Source organism: Abramis brama (assembly GCF_963993115.1).
Source record: "Abramis brama genome assembly, chromosome: 3".
NCBI lineage: Eukaryota > Metazoa > Chordata > Actinopteri > Cypriniformes > Leuciscidae > Abramis > Abramis brama.
Window position 1 is genome coordinate 40,012,805 of NC_139965.1, and position 25,286 is coordinate 40,038,090.

The 25,286-nt window shown below is 39.7% G+C and overlaps 1 protein-coding gene across 1 annotated transcript in view; it reads left to right on the plus strand.

Annotated features, from left to right (window-relative positions):
- Positions 1–1,079: 1,079 nt before the first annotated feature.
- irs4b (insulin receptor substrate 4b) overlaps positions 1,080–25,286 on the plus strand; it is a 29,081-nt gene continuing 4,874 nt past the window's right edge. The window contains exon 1 of the mRNA XM_084109517.1: positions 1,080–4,831. Within this exon, the coding sequence (XP_083965643.1) occupies positions 1,369–4,831 (3,463 nt within the window). The 5' untranslated portion in view covers positions 1,080–1,368. The remainder of the gene's footprint in view (positions 4,832–25,286) is intronic.

Consider the following 25,286-nt stretch of genomic DNA (forward strand, 5'->3'; position numbering starts at 1 on the left):
AATGTTATTGGACCTGTGACTATAATTGTCTACGTCCTCTAGTGTCTTGAGGACTCTTGCAAGGTGCATGTGGATATGGTTCATTGAACAAGCATGAAAAACATTGTTCAAACCCCTTTCAATAAAGATATATAAAGCTTATCTGGATTTCATAAAATTAGCTTGCCTCAAAAACAATTCATAACTTTTCTTATAAACATGTTTACTCCTGGTCATTGTAAAAAGACGTTTCTTTTTTGCTGAGTCTATTATATAAAAAATAATAATTGTAATTGATAGCAATTTTTAAAGGCTAGTAGAAACCAAGTCAGAATATGAATTCTCCAAACAATGTAATTTATACTAAACAATCTTAATGATTAGGTATTGATTTTTAGTTATGAAACTTTGCTATCATGAAACTTTACTGTTTTTAATCTCTCTGCCTCTGACTGAGTTTTGATTTTTGATATTCAAGATGATGATGTTACGAGTATATTTCCCACACAAATGTGAAGCAATTTAAATTTACAAGAACATTCTCTCAACACACACTTACAAAACACCTTTAATTGCCAGTAGGTAGTGTAACACGAGTGGCTTGCAAGTTAGTACATTACAAATACGGACTTCTTGTGTAGAAAATACCAATCACCGGCAAAATACAATAATAATGGGATAAAAGGATGTATTCATTTGTGTTTGGCAAACACGTAACAAAGGTAATTACACAATCGGCTGCAGTAAGTAGAAAAATAGCTAGTGATACGCAACGCATTACGAAAGAGATAAACAACACCGACGACAAGGAACCATGAAAACGCCTGTGATAGGACGGATGACCCTTCAGCCAAACGCTACAGCCAATGAACGCTCGATATCCTATGACGTAAACAGCTTTGCATGAAATCATTGGACAAAACTCTATCAATCATCAGACGTCACTTTGCCAGTTCAATGAAACTCCGAGTGAAGCCATTGGTCAGTCACATTGACGTAAAACCGAAAAGATCCAGCGTGATTGGTCGTAGCAGCTTTCAATCACACGTTTCGCTCAATCGGGCGCCTCCTCCCACCCACAAGCGAATGACGCACGAGTCATGTGTTGTTTGTGCTGTGCTCCGTAGTGTACACACAGGGCGCGAGGAGCAGATTGGTAGCCCGCTAGGAGGATCTACCGATAATAGATCGGGTAAATGTGGTCATGTTGCAGTTGCTGGCATTGAGTTCTAGGAGCATTGACTGGGATATCTGCTTTTCATGTGGCGGCCGAGAGAAGCTCAACACTGAAAAGACTTCAGCGCGCCGCTTGAGACACGGTTCCCCCCAAACAAACATGGGGTCTCGGTCTATAAGTATGAGGTAAAGTGACCTTTAATCTCCTATCTGATGGCAAATTTCGCTAACTACCAAGAAGGCAAAGCCGCTATGTTGATGCTGGAAACGCAACAGCGGGCTATCGGGACTAACGGTAAACCTGCAACGGCGAACGGCGACATCCCTGTCGGGGAACCCCCTTCCGTACTGGACGTCGGCGGTGCTGCTTTTCATCAACCGAGTGATCAACATCAACAGCACCTGGGATCACCGGCGAGGAAAGGATCCACGTCCTCGTTTTACCGGGCGTACGAGGACTCTGCTGCGAGCAACACACACGCTACCTCAGCTTGTCCAGCTGTGAACACCAGCTCTGCTGTGTCTGACGAAATTAGGAAGTGCGGCTATCTGAGAAAGCAGAAACACGGCCATAAGAGGTTTTTCGTCTTGCGGGGGTCGAGTCAACTGGGGCCGAGCAGACTGGAATACTATGACAGCGAGAAGAAATTCCGAAACACCCTGCGCTCGAGCGCCGCTGCCGCCGCCTCAGCTGGCGCCTCTCCCCCCAAAAGAGTGATCTATCTCTACCAGTGTTTCACTGTGAATAAAAGGGCAGATTCAAAGAATAAACATCTCATTGCTCTGTATACTAAGGATGAATACTTTGCGATTGTTGCTGAGAATGAGCAGGAGCAGGAGGAGTGGTACCAGGCGCTCAGCGAGCTTATGAGTGAGGGGAAGAGGGGCCACCTGGAGGCGGAAGAGATTGACGATGGATACGGTACTGTGACCCCAGGGACTGACTTTAAGGAAGTGTGGCAAGTGAATGTTAAACCAAAGGGCTTGGGCCAGACGAAGAATCTAACTGGTGTGTATAGGCTCTGTCTCTCTGCCAAGAGCATCCACCTGGTGAAGCTGAACTCTGAGACGCCTTGCGTGAACTTGCAGCTGATGAATATCAGACGCTGTGGCCATTCGGAGAGCTTCTTTTTTATTGAGGTTGGCCGCTCTTCTTCTATAGGACCTGGGGAGGTTTGGATGCAGGTGGATGATTCTGTGGTGGCTCAAAACATGCATGAGACCATTTTAGAGACCATGAAGGCGCTGAAGGCATTTACTGAGTTCAGGCCCAGAAGCAAAAGCCAGTCTTCTGGCACCAACCCGATGGGCTTTATCACCACGCGGCGACATTTGGGTAATCTGCCGCCCAGCCAGACAGGGCTCCAGCGGAGGTCTCGGACAGAGTCTGTGGTGGGCACTCCATCTAGCAGGAAGAGCAGTGGAGCGAACGGATACCGATTCCGCACCTCCAGTGAGGGAGAGAGCACAATGAACCGTCCCTTTCGCTCTGTGACCGGTAGCCTTATTCATCTCAACACAGCCCGTGCTAACCTGAGCCGGCAGGAAAGTAGCAGTGGGGCCGGGGGCCGCTACATTCGTGCCCCACCGGGCTCCTCTTATCATGCCCGTTCAGCCTCGCTGCCAGTGTCACACTTCCCTTCAACCACCAGTCCGATCAGCATGTCTAGCAGCAGCGGGCATGGCTCTGTGTCAGACACCATCACTCGCCCCTCCAGCGCATCCATTTGTGGATCCCCAAGCGATGGAGGTTTCAACTCATCTGATGAGTATGGCTCCAGCCCTGGAGACTTCCGCTACTTCAGAGTACGCAGCAACACCCCCGACTCCCTGGGAAATACACCACCCATCCGTGAGGAGCACTGCCTCAATGACTACATGGCTATGGGCTGGACACGTGACGTGTTCGGAACGAGCGCGGCTGAGGCGACCCGAGATGAGAGTGCTGATGAAGATTCACGCCCGGGGTCTTTAAGGAGGCGGACGGCCTCCTTCTCCAGGCAGGTTGGGGGTGCTAGTGCTGCTGGAGTAGCTGTTTATCAAAAGATGACCCAGACCACCTTCTCGCTGGACGAGGCTGTGGCTGAGAGTAGCTCTTGGAGCGGCAGTGCCCAGACTGTCTCTACCTCCTCCTCCCTCTGCTCTGACTACAGCTCCAGTTCTGAACACAGCCAGGACCGGCCCCCTAGCCTACGGCCTGCTGACGCTCCTAAGGATGATGGGTACATGCCCATGATGGCAGGTGTGCTGCCCTCCACTAGTGATGCAGACTACATGCCTATGCAACCAAATATCTTCCTCTCTGCCTCTCCACAAATCCAAAGGTCTGCTTTAAATGTTCCTCAGCACACAGACTCTCAAGGCTATATGATGATGCTCCCAGGTAGGAGTGGGGCTGCTGACTCCCCCCTCCCCTCCAGCCCTGACATTAGTAGACGAGCAGAGGCACAGAGAGCCTCTGACTGCCCCAAGAATGCAGAATACATGGATATGTCTCAGAGCAGCTCCACAGCTAATGCTCAAAAAGTTTCCACAGATAATTATTATGCCTTGACCACTCCTGGTGTCCCCAAGTCCTACAGTCCATATTTCTCTCTCCCTCGCTCATACAAAGCGCCATCCAGAGACCAGGTTGAGCATGATGACTATGTCCCTATGAGTTCCCCAGCGAAACCAGTCTACATCTCCCCCACAGCCACCCCAGATCGCAGTAGCAGGTGCCCACCTTCTGAGTCCTCTCAGCATAATAGCTTCACGGACCGCCGTGCCGTTCGGCCGAACCGTCTGCCCCTAGGAAGGCGAAGTCACGGCTCTCTGAGAGCATGTGAAGCGGCAGTGCGGCCTTCCAGCCCTGGAGAATACATGAATATTGAATTTGGGGATCGGCCCACATATACTGCTTGCCCGTTGTCTGCTGAAGGTTCTCCATCAACCCTCAGTATCAACCGGGAGCAGCGTAAGTCCCCTCTGCCGCAGGACTACATGACTGTCGAGGTGGCTGGACTTCCACCTAAGAGTCGGTCCCCTCGGCCCTCTCTGGTTGCCCCCTGGAATCCTCCTTCATATATCCGGCCCTCCTCATCCTCCCACTGCAGCGGGCTCATGGTGGGTAAGCCTGACGACTACACAGAAATGTCCTTTGGGCCTGAGGACGAGTCAAAGAGCCCTACAGCCATGCTTGAGCACCTGTGTGTTCTGGAGCAACAGTTTTTCCCCTTCAGCCCCCCGACTGAGCCCAAAGTTGTCCGTGCTGATCCCCAGGGCAGGCGGAGACACAGTTCGGAGACCTTTGTCACATCTTCGGGAGCGTCAGGTGGAAGTGGCTCGGACACCAATGGCACCGTACCTAGCAATGTTGGGGCTCAGCAGGTGGGCCGCAACAAGGGACAAAATTTTGACTGCGTTTGGATTGATAGCATGACATCCAGTAGTGATGTAATGCTGGGAACCACATCAGATAGAGCAAATGCCCCCTCTGTGAGGTCTGCAAGGACTATAACTGTGGAACACCAGAATGGCCTGAACTACATCGCCCTAGACCTGAGAGATGATCTCCGGCCTGGGAACGCTCATGATGCGCTTCCCTTGCCATCCTCCAGCGCTCCTCCCCCAGAGAACGGTGCCTATGCCAGCATAGATTTAATGAAATCTGAGGAGTTTACTGCAGTGTCTAAAGGTTAGCAATCTTTAATTTGACTCTAATTGTTTTTCTTGATACGGTCATGTCTCTTAAAATCATGTCTCATTGCTTTATGAACAGACTTTCCATCCATACTGCATTACGATCTATAAAAAATATTTTTTAGTAAATTAAAAGGGTTAGTTTACCCAAAAAATGTATATGCTTTATTCATTTTCTCACCCGTGTGTCGTTCCAAACCTGTATGAGTTTCTTTCTTTGGTGGAACACAAAATATAGTCAAGAAAAAAAAAAAAAAATCTCCATACAATGAAAGTCCAATGTTGTTTGGACCCTTTTGACTTTAATTGTTGGGGCAAAACAGTCTTTAACATATCTTTTTTGAGTGTGTAACAGAAGAAAGTAAGGCATAGAGGTTTGGAATGACATAAGGGTGAGTAAATGACAGAATTTGTCATTTTTGGACAAACTATACAAAACTTTATTGTAATGGCCCCCCTCCTCTTGCCATCTCCTCCTTTTCCAACTCATTTGCCCAAAATGTTTCTTTTTTTTTTTAATATCCACTTTGTTTAGGGACTGCTATGTACTTGGCTGAGTGTGTGTTGCAGCAGGGGGAGTGAGAGAATGCAGTGTTAGTGAGTCAGTGTTCTCAGCAAGCTCTAGATGACTCATTTGTTTATCGTAGTTGAAGCAGAGATAGATGTATGTGTGTGTGAGAGAAAAGGTTGGTTTAACGCTTCTGATAACTTTCTAGCATCTCACCCTCTCTCTTTTTCTCATACCTTTATTTTTCATTGGCAAACAGCACTTTTGTAGATGCATGACTCAGGTGATGATACACAGGAAACTTTATTTTCAGGCAGCATTGCCAGCCAACTAGGGCAGCATGATATTAAAAAAACAAAAAAACGGACATTGTAATAGTTTGTTTTTCTGTGATATACATTGCAATATGAAAACATTACTTGAATAGCTCTATTTGGGAAGAATGAATCATTCCAGAATGATTGGGTTGACTTTTTTTAAAATTTATTTTTTAGAGTAAATCTCTATAGAAAATAATTAACAAATTACAAGCATAGATAAATACAATAGAACAAAGATACAAAGGAAATAACTGTGCTTTGTTTTTCAGGTAAGTCTAACAGTATTCAGGTACATAAATTGAAAAATCAAATGTAAAATAACACTGCTTAGTCTTCACTGTATAAATTAAAAATAATTAGGCTAATCTTTGTTAAAGCTACAAAAGTGATTTGTGATCTTTGTATTTTGTTGATTGATTTGTAGGTCATTGCCACAGACAGCAGCAGGAATATTAGGCACGAATCCTAGATAATGATACACATCTGTTTTCTTTCTCAATTTTTTAGTTCACATAAGCTAGGGGTGTCCAAACTCATTCCTGTTGGGCCACTGTCCTGCCGAGTTTAGCTCCAACTTGCCTCAACAGACACACCTGTCTGGAAGTTTATAGTATGCCTAGGAAGAAAGATGGGCATTTTGGCATAATTTTGTGTGTGTGTCTATTCAAGCACAAATAGACAAGGATGAGAACATAATTCAGTGTTTGCATACTGTCTGTGTTGTCTTTGTGTGCCCATAGAAAACAGTGCGCCAGTTCCGAATTGAGTTCTCTAGGTTTAAAATAAGTTTTATCATTTGCACGATCCCTATACTTGACATCACACATCCTGCGATGTGTGTATCCGCGATAGTCACATCGCAATATTGATGCTAAAACCAGATATCATGCAGCCCTACCACCAACCATCTACAGATATAGACTGCTGGGTTAAGCTGTAACATTAAGCATAATGCATGGTATGTCATTGGCTGAAGGATTCGAAATACACTGGCATGCTTTTGGGGGCACTGCAGGTAGGCTACTATGCTAATAGTCTCCACTAGTTGTTGCTGGCTAATTTCACACAAACACCAAATAGGTCTCCATCTGCCACAACTTTAAACAAACAGGTTGCCCCCACCTAAACTCACACCGAGTCAATGTTGAGTAGTGCTCAGACGAAACCCTTAAATGTTATACGGGGAGTTTGACATGCAGATGGTTTACTTGCAGTTGTCTCTGCACATCTTGTTGGTATAAATAAATTTACATTGAAACACTTACTTCATATTTTTAATTTAGCTAATGTTGTTTGATATACACTATTAATCTATCCATCTATCTATCCCATTTATTTATAGCTATAATGTGACCATTTATGTTGTCTTTCAAAAGTTAGCATATCATCTCAAAAGTGAACCTCAGTTTCATATATGGATTGCATCATCTCTGTGTGGCCTGCATGTTCATTGTGTCTGTACATGCCTGCCAGCATAAGGCCAGTAACATAAACTACATCATTCCAAACCTTTTTACCTGTGTCCATACTACATGTTGGTCTGGGTAGTTACTAGACTTTACTGGATTTGTGTATGATAACAGCACTTGCTGTGATATTGTTTGTATGTTTGTTAGTTGATTTTGTCTACTTGCTAGTCATGGATACTGTTTATAGGAGTCATGGATATTACAAAGTCTGAATGACTGACTTAGGTCCCCTCCCCCCATTTTCATCTACTTGCGAGCCCTGCTTTACTGTAAAATTGTTAACACAACCAGTTCATTCATTTTTATGAGTTGATGAATTAGTCACTTTCAGTGTTGGTTCTTCTGTCTTGTCATTATTATTAGTGCTGGCCACAATCTTTTAGCACCACCAGTTGTTTGCAGACCTCAGTTTGAGGACCGCTGGTCTATGGTGCCAGGTGTTGGTACCAAACATGTTGTACAGTTTCATGTTTCAAGCTTGTGCATGTTTTGTTGGCTCATCCACTGGTTTCTTTGATGTGAGCTAATAGTCTCAGCATTTTGCAGCATGGGACATGTGCTGCAGGAAATGCATCAGTGTCGAAAAATGTTGTTCTTAAGCCTGCTGTGTTCATCCACCTGGAGAAACTAGGATTCAGTCCAGCCAGTTGTCTTCCTCTTAATCTCGCTCTCGCTCGTGCGCGCTCTGCTCTTTTTCACCAGTATTATTGAACTCTTTTTCAATATTTTTTAACTTTATTGTACCACAGTAGTGCCATGTTATTCTTTGAAGTACCTTGGAGTACAGTAGTATGTGAATGTGGAAATCATTCAGTGCCAAAGTACTATTTTCTCTTTGGTGTGCAGTGGTGTTCTGAAATGAGGAGGCGAAGTCCACAGTGTTATTTAATGTAAATTCATGTTCCAGTTACACGTAATATTGTCACATTTTCCAGGTTAAATAAATAAACATTACTTACACTATCAAAAAAAATCAATACGCTTCTATTTTGCATTAATGTTCTACAATAGAACAATACTGTTCCATTTTTTAAAACCAAGTTTAAATCTAATCAAGCAATTAAGCATTACATTTACTCAAAATTAAAAAGTATAAGAACACAGTATAAGGACAGAAGGAATATTTCATGTATATTTTATTGCTGCTTTTTTATTTGTTCTGTTTAATAGTCTGCTTATTTTTGGATCATCTGTCATCAAAGCTAACCATTTCATTTCACCAAGCTAATTTTTGATATCCTAAGTGCGTGAGTATTATACTTTATTTCATTTTACTCTTCCCATTAACAGCATTATTTAACTATTCATTCAGATCGCTTTGTGGATGCAGAACATGCATTAATATGAGAGTCGGGATTTATCATGTAAACAATATAATGGGTCAATCAAAGCACGATGGAGGCATTGCCTCCTCTCACATGACTTAGGGGGTCTGGTAAAGGTGCTGTTTGTAAGTTTATGACTGTATTAAAGCATAAAAATACCATAATATCTTTGCAGATATTTAGGAAAAATGCTGAGTTCACATATTGTTTCTCTAAAAAACACTTCTTACCCGACCTAAAAAGCCTCCGCACCCATCTAAAAATCTCTGAGCGGGAGCATATTAAAACGCGATATCAACTCATCATAAATCAATAAATCAACTCCTCAACTTACAGTGTGTAAGTCTCCTCGTATTCCATTGTAAATCATGCTTGTTCCTGTTGCGTGTCCTCAATCTGGCAACCCGCGTGAGCGTCGAATCTGAGCAGGAGGGGTCGGGGGGCATTTGGACGGCAGTACCCATTTCAACCGCGAGCTGTCAATCTTACATACTGCACCTTTAAAACTCAATGAGCTCAGAGAGGCACTGCCTTTCGCGGTAACTTTAATTGTTGGTGTTGCTGTTCGACAGTGTCACTTTAGAAAAATTAGTGATTTATATACAGTGAGGAAAATAAGTATTTGAACACCCTGCTATTTTGCAAGTTCTCCCACTTAGAAATCATGGAGGGGTCTGAAATTGTCATCGTAGGTGCATGTCCACTGTGAGAGACATAATCCAAAAAAAAAAAAAAATCCAGAAATCACAATGTATGATTTTTTTCAACTATTTATTTGTATGATACAGCTGCAAATAAGTATTTGAACACCTGAGAAAATCAATGTTAATATTTGGTACAGTAGCTTTTGTTTGCAATTACAGAGGTCAAACGTTTCCTGTAGTTTTTCACCAGGTTTGCACACACTGCAGGAGGGATTTTGGCCCACTCCTCCACACAGATCTTCTCTAGATCAGTCAGGTTTCTGGGCTGTTGCTGAGAAACACGGAGTTTGAGCTCCCTCCAAAGATTCTCTATTGGGTTTAGGTCTGGAGACTGGCTAGGCCACGCCAGAACCTTGATATGCTTCTTACAGAGCCACTCCTTGGTTATCCTGGCTGTGTGCTTCGGGTCATTGTCATGTTGGAAGACCCAGCCTCGACCCATCTTTAATGCTCTAACTGAGGGAAGGAGGTTGTTCCCCAAAATCTCGCAATACATGGCCCCGGTCATCCTCTCCTTAATACAGTGCAGTCGCCCTGTCCCATGTGCAGAAAAACACCCCCAAAGCATGATGCTACCACCCCCATGCTTCACAGTAGGGATGGTGTTCTTGGGATGGTACTCATCATTCTTCTTCCTCCAAACACGTTTAGTGGAATTATGACCAAAAAGTTCTATTTTGGTCTCATCTGACCACATGACTTTCTCCCATGACTCCTCTGGATCATCCAAATGGTCATTGGCAAACTTAAGACGGGCCTTGACATGTGCTGGTTTAAGCAGGGGAACCTTCTGTGCCATGCATGATTTCAAACCATGACGTCTTAGTGTATTACCAACAGTAACCTTGGAAACGGTGGTCCCAGCTCTTTTCAGGTCATTGACCAGCTCCTCCCGTGTAGTTCTGGGCTGATTTCTCACCTTTCTTAGGATCATTGAGACCCCACGAGGTGAGATCTTGCATGGAGCCCCAGTCCGAGGGAGATTGACAGTCATGTTTAGCTTCTTCCATTTTCTAATGATTGCTCCAACAGTGGACCTTTTTTCACCAAGCTGCTTGGCAATTTCCCCGTAGCCCTTTCCAGCCTTGTGGAGGTGTACAATTTTGTCTCTAGTGTCTTTGGACAGCTCTTTGGTCTTGGCCATGTTAGTAGTTGGATTCTTACTGATTGTATGGGGTGGACAGGTGTCTTTATGCAGCTAACGACCTCAAACAGGTGCATCTAATTTAGGATAATAAATGGAGTGGAGGTGGACATTTTAAAGGCAGACTAACAGGTCTTTGAGGGTCAGAATTCTAGCTGATAGACAGGTGTTCAAATACTTATTTGCAGCTGTATCATACAAATAAATAGTTAAAAAATCATATATTGTGATTTCTGGATTTTTTTTTTTTAGATTATGTCTCTCACAGTGGACATGCACCTACGATGACAATTTCAGACCCCTCCACGATTTCCAAGTGGGAGAACTTGCAAAATAGCAGGGTGTTCAAATACTTATTTTCCTCACTGTATATATAGGCTATATATATTTGTTTTAACTGTCATATTTCATAATATTTTCATTGTTTTTGTGGATTTCTGCACTGTGGATTTTTTGGAAGAGTGTGGAAGAGGCACTGCCTACCTTGTCTCGGGGGAAATGCTCCTGATTCTGCTGTATCATGGTCATGACTCTGCGCTTGGGTTAAGAACTCAAAAGTTAGCTGAATCTGTTTTTAAACACTGCTGCTCTGAATGATCTCACCCCGCTTCAATTTGTGAGGGAAAACACAAAGTATTTCACTTGCACAGATATCCTTCACTCAAATAATTTTCCACATGTGCAAATGGTTACCTTTTCACACAAATGCAAGTGAAGTTCTTATATTGTTGAGCCCTGGCCAGGGTACTTGTACTCCAGACTTTCTCTCCTGATTAGTCTTTCTTTCCCCATTTCTGTCTGTCTTGTATTTCTGTCTCTCCATCTCCAAATTTCTTCATAATTTAGCCACTCCAGTAGTGCTGAGGAATCCTCAACCACAGCAGCACGAGCAGCTCAAATCAGCCTCTGACCAAATCATTTCAAAGACCTTAGCTATCGTTATTATTACTGGTGGTTTTCAAAGGTGCTGTAAGCTGTTTTCAAATGCATTCAATGTCCATACCACCTGACAGATATCTCTGAATGGGCACCTGTCTCTGTGACAGCTCTACACTGGGCAAAGAGTCAAGGAAGTGGCCTGCCCCTTTTTTGCCAATAAGAAACACTCTAAAAATGTACAAATTAAGGTTTAACGAGATGTCTTTGCAGGTAGAGGTTTTGGAAGGAGTTTGTTGAAGTTAGCAAAATGGTGCAACTTAGTGAAATTGCTAAAATTCTGACCTGTTGTGGGCAGGTCAACTGAGTGTGGCACTGGTATGTTAATAAGGCGATGTTTTGACTGTGCTGGTACCGGGGTCTGTCTGAATATGGGGTATGCACGCTCTTTGTAGTGTTGGAATGTAAATTAGCAAATGCATAGCTACACAGGAATGCGTTTTAATCACAACATAGCTCACTCTTGGACTATCACACATCACGAGGTAAACAGCCAAGGTAGCAGAGAACAGGCCAGTTTGTTCTGTACTAAATGGTCAGATCCTCCAATTGAGTGGAGAAATGTTTGAAATTGTTATTTTGGTCTCTGCTGCATATCTAATGTAGTCTTGTCTGATCCTTGACTGCTTTTCAGTTTAAAGCCTCGTTCTGTTCATTCCCCTTGCAAAGACGTACTATAATGGTACCATGTTACAATGAAGCTATCAGATAATATTATATCGTATTATATTATTGATGTTATTATGATACTCATGAGTAGAGTACTTATGAATACCATGATCAGGGATGTGATTTTTTTTCCCCCTCGTATTTATACAGATTTCCGTATTTTCCCATAGACTGACCCACGTGAAAAAAAGTTTTTTTGTGGCTGGTTACTTTACGATCATTGAATTTGCGAAATAGCCTTGAACAATGACTAAATTAACTGCAAAATGTTATTTGATTTCATGCACGTATTGCTTCTGACAGCGCTGCATGAGCTTGCGGCGCCATCTGTGGGACACGGGTAGCATGTTAGCCAGTGTTTAAAGCGTCAAATGCGAATAAAATTTAGCATTGAAACGTGTTACTCGCCAGTTGCCTAGTGACTAGTGCCTAATAACTGAATTTTGACACTGCATGGTTGTGAGAATGTGATATTGCTTAGTCCATTGAATTGCCATATAACCATGTGTATATGTGTATACACTCGAGCCCAGAATTAATCATACCCCTGGTAAATATGATAAAAAAATGGCTGTAAAAAATAAATCTGCATCATTTATCCTTTTGATCTTTCATTCAAAAAATCGGCAAAATCCTAACCTTTCATTGAAGTAAAAGAATTGAAAGTGGGGGTAAATCACATTATAAAATAAATGTTTTTTTTATTTTAAAACACGCTGGCCATAATTGTTGGCACCCCTGTTATTAAATACTTTTTGCAATCTCCTTTTGCCAAGATAACTGCTCTGAGTCTTCTCCTATAATGCCTGATGAGTTTGGAGAACACCTGACAAGCGATCAGAGACCATTCCTCCATACAGAATCTCTCCAGATCCTTCAGATTCTCAAGTTCATGTTGGTGCTTCTTCTCTTCAGTTCACCCCACTCATTTTCTATATGGTTCAGGTCAGGGAACTGGGACGGTCATGGCAGAAGCTTCATTTTGTGCTCCCTAACACATTTTTGTGTTGATTCTGATGTTTGTTTTGGATCGTTGTCCTGATGGAAGATCCAACCACGGCCCATTATAAGATTTCTAGCAGAAGGCGTCAGGTTTTGATTTTTTATCTGTTGATATTTGATAGAATCCACGATGCCATGTATCTGAATAAGAAGTCCAGGACCTCCAGCAGAAAAATAGGCCCACAACATATAAGATCCAATGGTATATTAAATTGTACACATGGGGTACTTTTTATCCTTGTGTGCACCAAACCCATCTAGCGTGTTTGCTGCCAAAAAGCTCTTTTTTTAGTTTCATCTGACCACAACCCTGTGCCGTTTGAAGTTCCAGTCGTGTCTGACAACTGAATATGCTGGAGTTTGTTCTTGAATGAGCGAGGAGCATTTTTCTTGAAACCCTCCCAAACAACATGTGGTGATGTAGGGGTTGTTTGATTTTTTTATTTTTTTTATTTTTTTTTATTTTATTATTATTTGTTTTTTTTTTTAAATAGGCTTTCTGACCCCCAGACTTAACTAATCTCTGCAATTCTCCATCTGTGATTCTTGAAGAGTCTTTGGCCACTCAAACTTTCATCCTCATCGTCCATTAAGACAATATTAGACACACGTCCTCTTCCAGGCAGAAACGTAACATCTTTAGTTGATTATAACTTCTTAATTATTGCCCTGATGGTCAAAATGGGGATTTTCAATTCTTTAGCTATTTTCTTACATCCACTTTCTATTTTGTGAAGCTCAACAATCTTTTGCTGCACATCAGAACTATATTCTTTGGTTTTATTCATTGTGATGGATGATTTAGGGAATTTGGCCTTTGTGCTTCCTCATATTTAAACTCCTGTGAAACAAGAAGTCATAGCTGGACAATTTCATTTTCCTAGTCCCCCTGGTGTGCTAAAAAAGGTAAATATTAATGGGAATATACTTCAGAGATATTTTATTCATAAACAATTCTAGGGGTATGAATAATTGTGGCCAACGTGTTTTGGAGAAAAACATTTATTTTATAATGTGATTTACCCCCATTTTCAATTCTTTTACTTCAATGAAAGGTTAGATTTTTGCCAATTTTTTTGAACGAAAGATCAAAAGGATAAACAATGCAAATTTATTTTTTACAGCCATTTTTTATCATATTTGCCAGGGGTATGATTAATTCTGGGCACGACTATATATATATATATATATATATATATATATATATATATATATATATATATGTATATATGTATATATATATATATATGTATATATATATATATATATATATATATATATATATATATATATATATATATATATATATATATATATATATATATAAAAAATCTGACATGCTGCATATTTCAGAGAAAAGCCAAAGCGCAATGTTAATTTTCAGTTTCGATTTACAGTCAATTTTACTCTGCAAGTGCTGTGTTTGAGTAATGATAATTTGCATTTGGAAATGCAGCATGTGACAACCATCTTCCCAAATTCGTAAAGAGAATCGTTTATAAACCTGTTGTCAACATAGATAAGGGTTTCCTTCTTTTTTGTCTTTAGCTGATCATATGCCTGCATGATTCTGTGTCTAAAAACATGGAAATACCATAGTAATTTTTTAGTTAGTGTCTGTTTGTGAACCTTTATGAAAATGGCTTTTATTGGCTACATTGCTGCTGGAGCTACAGTAAAGTCTGATCGATCTCAATGTGCATGTATGGCTGGTAATAAGTGATAGTTCAACACTGTAACTATTATACTGTTCACTAGGAATCCATTCTATTATTTTTTTTTTTTTTAGTGAGCTGAATTGATCATATTTGAATGTATTTGGATATGATTTAGCAGTAGAATTTTATACTCCATTTTGAAAAGCATACTTGATTCACTCTCTAATAGGACTTAATTACAGGTACAGTATTTTCTTTATTAGGCACAGTTTCAGGTGTCGTTGTTGAAATGTGCTATTAGCGGGTGGCATGATTAGTTTGTCCTGTGAGTGAAAATGTGGATACTAGTGGTGTTACCTGGGAATTCCCTTATTTAGATAATTATGTGCATATGGACCCCATGAAGTGACACACTCCATATAGTTTAAAACTGCTTTTATTGCTCCACAATGTCATGGCTATAGTCTTTATCTCATTGAAGTAACCATAGTTTTATTTGAAATTACTATATATTTCTTTTTTGTACACATTTTTAATATTGGCAAAATTACTGAGAGCAACTTTTGGATGCAAAAAGAGTCTAAAAGTTTCATGTATATAATAAAGTGCATTTGTGTTGGGAGATCTCAGTCTTCTGTTGAGAAATGAGCTGTGCTGGGCTAAAGTCCTGCTCAAGAGGCATCATGTCCTTCTGTACATCACATATGCCTATATTTACAGCGTTATTTTGAGAGCCCACCTTATTTATGACCATGGCATGTGCTGAACAGTATTGCTCTTATTGCAGGAAATGAGGACCGCAGGTAACAGGATCCTTTTCCTGTGTTAAATTCTGTTCACACACGCATATCCCTTTCATGCTTTACAAAGCGAATGAGAACTATACACAGACCTAATTGGAGAGATTTTTTTTTTTTTTTTTTTTCAAGTCTTTGACACTTTGTATGCAATCTGCTATGGCATAAACATAAGAGAAGCTCCCTTGTCAGAATGGGATTTTAACCAGAAAAATTATTTAATTCTTTTTTTCTGTATTCCGCAAATGACTTAACTTAGCATTTAAAAGTTTTGGGTCAGTAAGATTTTTATTTATTTATTTATTTATTTAATATTAGTACTTAACCTTTTAATAATTTAAAGTTAAATTATTAAAAGGAATCCTGGTTTCCACAAACATTTTAAGCAGCATTGCTGTTTTCAACATTACATTGATAATAAGAAGAAATGTTTCTTGAGCAGCAAATCAGCGTATTAGAATGATTTCTGAAGGATCATGTGACACTGAAGACTGGAGTAATGATGCTGAAAATTCAGCTTTGCATCACAGGAATAAATTACTTAACTAGCCTATATTCAAATGTAAAAGTTATTTTAAATTGTAATAATATTTCTCTATTTTTGTTTGACTGCATTTTTGATCAAATAAATGAAGCCTTGGTGACACTTCTTTCATGAATCTTACCAACCCGAAACTATTGAACAGAAGTGTACGCTCTTTTTCTTTTGATAGATGAATTATTCATACTAGGGATATGAAATACAGCATATTTAAAAAATCAGCTGTTGAATGAGACTGATCAGTCTTAAAGTAGTCCTGTATAATTAGGCTGTTTTGGGTTCACCATGATCAGATGCAGTTTTTAGGGGCTGATTTTGAGGTGACGTATTGCTGTGGACCAATATTGTTTGTCAGTGATTGTGGATGAGTCCGTATCAGCCTTTAGAGTTCAAGCCCCATTAGTTTACTGGTATACTGAGTTACTGATCTACGTTAAGACCGACTGAAACTTTGACCCTATACACAAGCAAACAAGTTTCCCCTCCCTAAAGAGACCTTCACCCCATGTTTGTGTGCACAAACATTAGTAGATCCATGTTGGTTTTCTTTAACTATAGACATGCATAAACAAACCTAAGCCTTGTATATCAACCTTTTAAACATTTCGCCAATGTGTTGAGGGTAAATTAGAGCGCATAAGGCAGCGGTGGATTGCAGTGTGTGATGGCGTTTGGCACATGTTGAGGTGTTCTGTTGAGTACTACATTATTAGCTATCACATGAGCTTTTTAAAAACCTATGGACCCAAATTAGGGTTGAGAGATGACAGGAATGTTTTAGTCCAGAACATGGTGTGCTTGGCTTGAGAGTCTTATGCACAAACACACACATGCTCACACCGATTCTTCCTGCTTAATTATTGTATTTATGACTTACTCGACCAGTGTTTATTGTATTTTAATATCCGGAGTGTTCTGGTTACATCAAAGGCGAATCAGAGCCTGCCTAGCAACCACATCATAAACCCCTGTGCGGCAAACTTTATTATCTGTCCTGTCTCTGTGTCTCTCTCTCTCTCTCTCTCTCTCTCTCTCTCTCTCTCTCTCTCTCTCTCTCTCTCTCTCTCTCTCTCTCTCTCTCTATTTATCTATTTATTTATCTGTCTCTCTCACTCACTTCACATAGATTCAGCTTCAGTCAGTGTGTGTGTGTGTGTAACATGCCTCAGTCCAGCATCAGTGTAGCAAAATACAAGTTGAACTTGTAACTTATTTGGTAACCTATTAGGAATGCATGTTTGGCCAAAAAAAAAAAAAAAATCATAATGGGAAATAATGATATATTAATGTTCATGCTAATAGTAACTGGAAAAATGACTTTTTTGTGTGTAATTTACGAGTGATTAATTTGAAAGAATACTTTTTTTTTTAATGAAATGTAATACTTTTTTTCAGCAAGGATGCATTAAATTGATCAAAATTGACAGTAAAGGTAATATTGATACAAAAGCCTTCTATTTTAAATAAATTCTGTTCTTTTGAACTTTCTATTCATCAAACAATCATGAAAAAAATTATTACAGTTTTTGTTTTTAATTTAATAAGAAATGTTTCTTGAGCAGCAAATCAGCATATCAGAATGACTTTTCTGAAGGGTCATGTGACACTGAAGACTGGAGTAATGATGCTTAAAATTCAGCGTAGCCATAATTGCATATTTTCAAATAGAAAAGAGTTGTAATTATAGTAATATTTCACAATATTACTGTTATGTCACTGTTTCTACTGTTTGTTTGTTTTTTGATCAAATAAACGCAGCCCTGGGGGTGCATTGATTTCTTTCAAAAACATTAAAAAATACCCACCCCAAAACTTTTAATAATAGTGTACATTAATGGACAACACAGTTAGCACATTACATAAAGATTTACTTATTGCAAAGATACATCCACCTTTTGCAGCTTACAGTTTGGTTCATTTACCTGCTTGTCTCTTATTTTAAGACTGTTTCCTGGCATAGGTGGCTTAGACAAGTTTAATCCCACCCATTGTCCTCTCGTATCATGAATTATGTGGCCAGTCGCCATAGTGAAACGGAGCGCCCTGCAGCAGTTTAGCTGTTTTCGTATAGAGAACTTTCCACAGAAGGCGATTTGTGTGTGTGTGTGTTTGCCACGTTCAGGTTGGCTGTGATTGGTGTTAGTGGGTCATTCCTGTTAAGGTGAGGCGCTTCAGTGTCTTAATCACATGATTCGGCTCTCTGTGCCAGTGCAGTCCTACTGGACGATTGACATCCACCCTTCATAAGTTCATCTACTAGTGAAAGATGAGGCTCCCATATGGTCAGGGGACAAATCTCACTGTCATTGGCTGGCAGAACAGCACTGTAAATAGGCTGGAGCAGCAACTTTGATCATTGTTTCCCCTAATTGAGACATGTAATTGCTGGACGATATGGGCAAAAAAATAATCATGATAAAAGTTTTCATATCAGTCGATATCAATGATCATCACCATAAAGGTCCTTGCACACTGAGCCGAAATTTTTGCTCGTTAAAAAATAAATGTAACTTGACAATCACGTTTACATATTGCCTCAAATTTTCGTCCGTCATAAAAAAATTTGAATCGGGATAGATTTTTCTGTGTTTTTCACATCTGTAGCAAGCATTTTCAGAGGTGTTTTGACAATTCAGAGCCACCGAATGAAGATGAATATGAAAAAAACACATACAAAAAATCGGACTCGGTGTGCAAGGACCTTAAATGTCAAATCTTTAATTCTTTCAGGTTTAAAGGCAGATTTGTGATTATTCTAAGTGGAAGTTGTTGAAACCAGGCAGTTAATTGTAATTTTAAACCACTTTTTATTTTCAGAACATGACAACACTTCACGCTTTTGAGTTCTTTACACTTTTCCAGTAATTTTTGCTGTATTCAAAGCCTGACGTTGTCATACTCAGATTCTAGTCAGAATGTGAGTCTGATACTGCTCCATTGGGCTGTGATTAAGGGGTGTGTTTCAACCGAACCAGCAACCAGGAAAGAAAATGCCTCTGCACTCAATTGGATAGACCTCTAACCATTCAGAGCAACGGAGGAAGTGACATATGTTCTCCATTCATCTTTCCGATCGACAAATGCCTTGATCGCGGTTCCTCTTTTTAAATTAATGCGCTCTCGTCGATATCTTCTATGATTCCGCCATCGCGTCTACACATCTCAATTCTCCAGCGGCAGTCATCTTTGTTGTAAACGAATTTAACCCAAGCGCTCTTTGGTGACGTGGATGATTACGTTACTGTTGATCATCTGTCCATCATCGTATAAAGCCCGCCCTGACAATTTGATTGGTCCAAACAGCTCTGGTTCAAGTCCAGACCGAACTTCCCGACCTCAAATGTTGTGGGCGGGGCTAAGTTCGGCTGGCATCCAGGCTATTGTATTCCACTTTTCCAGTATTTATCCAAAATAAATATCTTAAATGAATTTCTTAGTTTCTGCTTCTGCTAACAGGTGATAAAAGTCATGAAACTGGTTTGTGTTGTGACTTTGGCAGGCTGCAATAATAATGTTTTGTCTCTTAGAAATTTGCGGTAGCTTGAGTTGACAGGAGTAGTAGTAGTTTGAGTTAGGATGTAGCCTACAGATGTAACATCTGTAAATTGTAACAACCTAATTTTTATATGGCAAAATTGAAATATTCTGACTGTTTGAGCTTTATTAAAATAAACCATTGGTCTTCCATAGTAGCATACATTTAGATCATAACCACAGTTAAAACCACGCATATAGCACTACCATGGTAAAATGTAACTGTTTTCTATGGTATCTGCTAGTATAGTAAGCTCGCACTGCGCTGCTGTTTGAACTTTGAGCCAATGGGATAAATGGTCCGTGTGGCGCGGTTAAAACGAGTAGCGCTGTTTCGTTCCACTTTTGGCTAATAAACATTATATTGAACATTTACTGAACTCTTGTTATCGTTTTATCTAGGAAAATTATAACGCAATAATTATCGTTACCGTTTTATCGCACAGCCCTAATGGCATGCTTGTAATGTCTGATTGGTATGGAGTTTGGTGCCCATGCAGATGCCATTCACTTTTTAGGACTGTTTGTTTGAGAAGATGGATGGCACAGATCTAATCCAGGGAGGTGGTTAATATATAACATTTGGCCTACCAAAAATGGCCACCTTAATCTTGTGTGCAGGTAGGGGTGGTGGTCAGGTTGTGGTTGTCGCTGTGGGGTAATGACTGCACCAAGGTCAGGAGGAACTCTGTGACCTTTGGTACCCCATCGGACCTGCCCTTGAACAATGAACCAGTGGCATTCCTGCCGCTCCAGACGCCGCTGTGCGCACTCATGCCCACATTGCCCTCATGCCCCATTGTTGGGTCAGACAAAGCCCTTTATCAAAGGCACTGTTTGTGTGCACCAGGGTCAAAGCAGGCCACCGTACAACCCCACTGCTCACCAGAGCTGTAAAGGGATAGAGAGATGGCAATGACAGGTGAAGGCCACGTGGTGTTATCCTTAGATGGGACGGGTAGGACATGGCAAAACTGGGTAGAGGATGAATGTGAAGAGTTATGTAAATGAGATAACGGTCTTGCTTACAATACAGTTTAAAAAGTGTTATTTTGCTGTATTTTTCAGCATTTTTGGTTTTTCAGTTTTAGACACACAAATGTTGAATTCTTAGAATAAACTTCATTGTATTTTATTGCAAAGGAAACATTGTATTATTGATACATATTTCAGCCATAAATATGAAATGTTGCTCTCTTTTTGAAGTTCCCCAAAATTTGCGATGCTGGGTTAACTTCCATATTTAACCACCTGGACACAAGCTTTTTGGTGGATTTATTTATTGTTTGCCCTGACTTGGTTCCTCCTTTCAAACAACCATTGTAATAAAATAATCTGCATGCAAAGCTCACGATCACTATTAGTTGATCTTTTGACACATAAAGTTGTTTATAATCGACAATATGCTTAAAAGTTTTAGGTTGGTAAATTTGTTTTTAAAAGAAGCCTTATGTTCACCAAGGCTGCATTTATTTGATTAAAAATGTAGTATTGTGAAATATTATTAATCCAAAATAAGTTGAATTTTCAACATCATTACTCCAGTCTTCAGAAATCATCCTAATATGCTGATTTGCTACTCAAGAAACATATCTTTTAATTATCAATGTTGAAAACAGTTGTGCTGCGTAATATTTTTGTGGAAACTAGGATAATTTTTTTCAGGATTCTTTGAATAAAGCGTTCAAAGGAACTGCATTTATTTGAAATAAAAATCTTTTGAAACATTGTGAATCTTTACTGTCACTTTTGATTAATCTAATGCATCCTTGCTCAATAAGTGTTCATTGTATTTATCCCCAAAGCCTTTTTTCCCCCTTCTAATTATTGGGATTTCATTCATTTTGGACTTTATTGAAAAACTATTGACTGACTAATAAGAAGTTGTTTTTTTTCCATCCTCACCTTATCAGTGTCAGCTTCTCATAGATTTACTGTTTGTTTTGATGTGAACTAGGGCTACACAATATATTGAAATTATCGAAATATCGCAAATGTATATATTGCAATATGGATATCGCAACGGCTTGCAATAAATGGGGTCATGAACAAAAGACAAAGAGAAAATCACTCATATATTTATGTTTACACACACACACACACACACACACACACACACACACACACACACACACACACACACACACACACACACACACACACACACATATATATACATAAATTCATACAGTGAAAAATAAGCAGCGTTTTATTTTTACATTTGATTATTCAGTTTCTGTTGTTAAATAAACCTAATGTAGGATCACTTGAAACCCTGAACCCCGTGGTTTACACTGATGTTAAAATATCACTTTTTATGCTACAGTAAAACACTGCTGTTCACTTTCAGAAGTTGTAGGGATGTTTCTTGTCACAAAAAGAATGTGAAATGCTTATGTAGGTTATATCATTTTAAATATTTTAAAGATGTTTAAGTTAATTTTACACACTTTAAGCATTATCGTATCGCATATTGAATATCGCATTATTTGAGTTATCGCATTTTTCTTCAAAATCGTGCAGCCCTAATGTGAACCTTGAAATCTATTTTGTTTGTCTTCCAGTTTTAGTCTACCCAATATTATTAAGCTGACTGCAATCAAGCGCAATAAGCTGAGAAAGAGAACTGAATTCGGGACCGCATACATCTGAGAGGCGGCATCTGCGCTCATGCTTCGGCTGTGTGTCCGTCAGTGGAGTCCTTTTTCGCAGCTTATTGTGAATAACACTCGTGTCTAACGTGTCAACTTTTAGTACTGCAAAGTTAAAGTGTAACACTTGATATTTGATATTTGAAATTTATGAAACGATGCGAATCGGTTAAAGATAGAATCGTTATTCATGTGTAAATCAATTTTTTTTTCCCATTCCTAACAGCCACAATTTCATGCAGAAATCCTTTTATTTTAGTACTACAGCCTATATGTTATTAATTTGTAATTTCATAGCACAGAATCAGCCCTCTTAAGAGTCATGAATGATGTAATGCTCACTACCGATACCGGGCAATCTGGGGCTTTGGTCTTGCTAGACCTTAGCTCTGCATTTTACCTGGTCGATCACAACGTTCTCATATCACGTCTAGAACCATGAGCGGGCTTTTGGGGCACGGTGCTACATTCACGGTGGTTCCGTTCATATTTAACTAATAGGAGTTATTCTGTCTGCATCGGGCAACAGTCTTCGTCTGAAATGCAGTTGGGCTCTGGCGTTCCTCAGGGCTCTATTCTTGGCCCGGTTTTGTTTAATCTTTATATGCCCCCTTTGGGTTCTATTTTATCTAGACATTGGGGTATCTTTTCATTTGTATGCTGATGACACATTTACTTGCCTTTTGTAGCGTGATGATAAGCTTGCTTTAAAGCTGATATTGGACTGTTTGGATGAACTAAAACTCTGGCTCGCTGGTAATTTCTTGAGTCTTAATGAGAGCAGGACCTAAATTATCTTGTTTGGTTCAAATGATCGCAGTACTCATGATTTTGATCACCAAACGCTGTTACCATACAATACCACCTGTGTTCGGAATCTGGGGGTTTTGTTTAATGACAACCTTAAACATGATAAACAGATAAGTGCTGTGGTTAAGTCCTATTTTTATCATCTTTGTCTTTTAGCCAGGGTTAAACCCTTTTTGTCTGCTAAGAACTTTGAGACTGCTATGCATGCTTTTGTAACATCCCGATTAGATTATTGTAACTATTTATATATTGGTGCCCCTCAGATGTGTATCACACGCTTGCGATTAGCTCAAAATGCCGCAGCACGGCTTCTCAAAGGGAAGTGTAAAAGTGAACACATCACACCGGTTTTGATCTCGCTTCATTGGCTACCGGTTAAATACAGAATTGATTTTAAAGTTTTGTTATTTGTTTTTAAGTCTTTGCAGAACCAGGCTCCACAATACCTATCTGAACTATTACATCTGCCCTCACAGTCAAGATCACTCAGATCAGGGGACTCTGATCTACTATGTGTTCCTAGAACTTCTCTTCAAAATAGGGGTGAAGTTATGGAATAGTCTACCAGCTTTCATCAGATCCGCCAAAACTTTGTCAGCTTTTAAATCCAGTTTGAAATCTTTTTTTTTTTTCAATTGCTTTCAATATATCTTGAGTATCATTATTATTATTTTTTTATATTTTACCTTAGTTCATAGGTTTTCCATTTTATTGTACTTTATTTTGCTTTACTGTTTTATGTGTTTTCCATCTTATTGTTAGTTTCCTTGGCTTTTGTAAAGCACTATGGTCAACACCAGTTGTTTTTAAATGTGCTATATAAATACAATTTTATTGTATTGTATTATTATTCCTGTTATTTTACCTGTATACCTTTCTACCTTTCTTGTGCTGGATCACTTAGTGATGATGAGCTGCTCCACCTGTGGTAGTGAACTTTTTTTTAATCTGTAGAGAGAAGAAAGGTGAGAAGAATGGCAAGAAAGAGAGACAAATAAATTCAACATTAAAAGATACTGAGACGACAACACAGTCATTGTGGTGGGGACTCTTAATTTAGATGCCTGTTTAAATTCATATGAATCATTCTTGAGTGCAACACTACATTTGCGAATCCGTTTCTTCCAGAAGCCGCCATATAGAGTAGTGAATTGCTCTGCAAGCAAAATGACAAGTTGTGAAACAAGTCAGCATACAACATTTGCTGTGAGCTTATATAGCATCCCTGTTGCTTTCTTGATAAGCAAATTGTCGTCTTTTTGGATTCTTCTTTCTTCATGATGAAACCGAGCACCTTGCTACACCAAAGGTGATCTTAATGACACAAATCAGCTCTCCATGCCAACACAGTTCTTCTGGACCAATGACGTCTGTATGAGTAAGTTCGTAAGTTCATCATCTAGTGAAAGAAGAGACTTCTGCGGGGTCATGGGCAATCCCACTGTCGTAGGCTGGCAACTCCTAAAATAGGCCAGGAATTAAAGGGAGGCAGCAGTGGTTTGGTCATTGTTCCACTTATAGCGGTGGCCTGCTGTGGCATCACACTATGATATGCTTGTGATTTGTGTGTGGTGACGCACATGGAGTTTGGTGTTCATGCAGTGACGCAGATGGTCTTGTGCTGCAGTTCACTTTTTAGGACAGAGGACGACTGAATGGGATCTATTTGATTCTTTGATAAGGTGGTTAATATATAACACATCAATGACAGGCTCAGATTAAAAATGGCATTTCGGTTTGTTTGCAGGAGTAGGGGTAACTACTTGTTGGCTTCCTTTTCTGTCTTAGATCATTTTTGTTTTGTTGAGGAGGCACCAGTGACAGCCAGTGATATTTCTTTTTATTGTATGGAAAAGAGCATCTTTGTCATTTTGGCAGTGGGGTATAGAGTGACAATGATGGGTAGATTTGAAAGCAAATGATCTGTGGAAGATGCAACTAGTTCCCAGCTTCAAAAACCTATTTGACTTTTACTTTCCTCACTCCCTTGTATACTTTTGGTTTCATTTTTCAAGTTGTTAGTGCCAGATTGGGTGTGTTCCCAGATTGGGCCAATGATTTCCAGCTCAAAAGCTCACCAAAACCCACCCAAAACTTTAACTGCCAAAATAATTTGATAGAATTGGATTGCTGTCAATCAAGGTTAATCACCATTTTTATTTCCTTAAAACAAAATAATGGTGATAAAATAAAAATAAATAAAATTCCCAGGAAAACGGATCAAAACAAGGCAAATACATTAAAGAGAATTAGCAAATATTAAAATGTCTAGGTGGAAACTGTCAAATGGCAATCAAGAAATTAACCGATGAACCCTCGGAAAAAAACATTCAACAGTAAGAAGTCAATTTAAGCGCGAAAAGTGCCCAATACAGGTGATCG